Source organism: Humulus lupulus, chromosome 3 (genome assembly GCF_963169125.1).
Source record: "Humulus lupulus chromosome 3, drHumLupu1.1, whole genome shotgun sequence".
Lineage (NCBI taxonomy): Eukaryota > Viridiplantae > Streptophyta > Magnoliopsida > Rosales > Cannabaceae > Humulus > Humulus lupulus.
In genome coordinates this window covers 119,546,828-119,548,686 of record NC_084795.1, presented here as the reverse complement: position 1 = coordinate 119,548,686, position 1,859 = coordinate 119,546,828, and the positions used below count along the sequence as shown (strand labels likewise).

Genomic DNA, 1,859 nt, shown 5'->3' with positions numbered 1-1,859 from the left:
TTGTCGTCCCCAAACCGCAACCAGTCCACTTTACTTTTCTGTCTCAAGAAACTCTCATAAATTTTAGCATGATAAGCTAGAGAGTCACCAGCATCAGCTTCGATTTTTTGAAGACTTAGCGAATGCGGATCACCCTGCAGAGAGACCTGGGCAGCTTGATACTTCTCTTTAGCCTCAGAAAAATTTTGGGCAACATCACCCATTATATACCTGTTGAACCGCCGAAGCACCTACTGAAGTCTACGCAGCTTATTACAAAGGTGAACTAGACCAATCCCTCGCATAGGCCTACACCAGCTCTGCATAACAGTGGATTTAAATTGATCATGTTTAGTCCACATATTGAAGAATCTAAAGAGCTTAACACCACAGCTAACAGCAATATCTGGTTTAATAATACAGTAGCAGTGGTCAGAGTGAAGCTCCCAGTTGAAGACAGCCTCAGAGTGAGGGAAAATGTCCAACAAATCTTCATTCTTGAAAACTCTATCCAATCTTGAGAAAATTCTGCCTTCATTCATCTGTTTATTCGTCCAAGTAAAATGAGACCCTCTAGCACGCAACTCATCAACTAACCCCAAAGCCCTCCAATTTTGAGCATCATCCAACTCAAGGGAAGATATCGCACGACCACCTACTCTGTCCTCGCTCTCAAAAGCAGCATTAAAGTCTCCAGCTATGAGCCATGCAGCAACTGGAAAACTAAGATTAGACAGATCTTTCCAAAGGGCCATTCTTTCCTCAATAGAATTCCTACCATAAACAAATGTCACACAAAATGATTTATTAGTTTTCAAGCTCCTGACAAAAACATGAAGTAATTGGTATGTTTCTTTCAGAACATCAACAGACACCAAATTAGGTTGCCAAATAAGCAGTAATCTGCCTTCAGAAGCTGAACCAGAAAAAAATTCCCAACCACTAAAAAAAGACTGCATCATCTTCTTAATCTTATCACCCCGAAGTTTTGTCTCCAATAAGGCACCTAACCCAACTTGATTAACAAAACAAAAGGAGCTTAGAAATTTCTGCTTCTCCCTCTTATTGATACCTCTAACATTCCAACTAAGAATGTTGTGGTTCTCCATGTAACAAACTTGTTGATTTTAATCCCAAATTTGCTACCTTCACTGCCTTATCTTGCAAAGCACTATAGGAATTCTTCAAAGTGTTCTTGGTCTTATTGATGGCCCTCTTATTCCCACCAAATCGTTTCGGGGTCATCCAGTCCGAACTGCCTCCCTCAACTGGTGTCCGGGTCTTGTTTACAACAGGAAGATCAGAGGCAGATTCTGAGTTATCCATAGTCTTGTCCACTTCCAATTGAATCCTAGAAGGTGCCTCCAAAACCTAATTCCCAGATCCTGCACCAGCAGGCTCAGTAGCAGAAGGCACTGTCTCAGTGGTCTCTGCAACTCTGTCCTCCTCCTTCCTAACTCTGGTTTTTTCCCTCCAGACCTCCACTGGCTTCTTGTTACACATTCTTTCAGTGTGACCATAAACTTTACAGCCCCTACATTGGGTGGGAAGCCATTCAAACTCAAGAAGTTGCTCTATTAACTGCCCTTTCTCATTAAGAAATTGAACCGATTTAGGGAGGTCCTCCGAAAGTTCAATTTCCACCAAAAATCTAGCAAATTGCATCATAGATCTGTCTTTTGTTACTTTATCAACTAAGATCGGCACCCCAATCGTACTCATAATCGCACTCAAACACTTAGTGCCCCAATATTGCAGCCCAAGCCCTAGCAATCTAACCCAAACAGGAACTGATTTCACTGCCTTCAAAGTATCCAAATCAGTAGTCCAAGGTTTCACTATGACTGGTTTCCTGTCAAAATGTAGCACTCCAGCTTCTA

At 41.9% G+C, this 1,859-nt stretch overlaps 1 protein-coding gene across 1 annotated transcript; it reads right to left on the bottom strand.

The window, feature by feature from the left end:
- Positions 1 to 230: 230 nt before the first annotated feature.
- On the bottom strand, positions 231 to 1,305 carry LOC133824979 (uncharacterized). Its single transcript, XM_062257987.1, has 2 exons — positions 1,098 to 1,305; positions 231 to 994 (listed from the first exon to the last, which is right to left on the bottom strand). Exons 1-2 carry the CDS (start codon positions 1,303 to 1,305, stop codon positions 231 to 233), a joined length of 972 nt encoding a protein of 323 aa, XP_062113971.1.
- Positions 1,306 to 1,859: the final 554 nt, after the last annotated feature.

Excerpts from the sequence above, each read along its gene's own strand:
- LOC133824979 (XM_062257987.1), bottom strand. The coding sequence starts at position 1,305 with ATGGATAACTCAGAATCTGCCTCTGATCTTCCTGTTGTAAACAAGACC. Across the intron at positions 995-1,097 it reads TTTGGGATTAAAATCAACAA|TTGGGTTAGGTGCCTTATTG; the intron begins GTTTGTTACATG and ends TTGTTAATCAAG.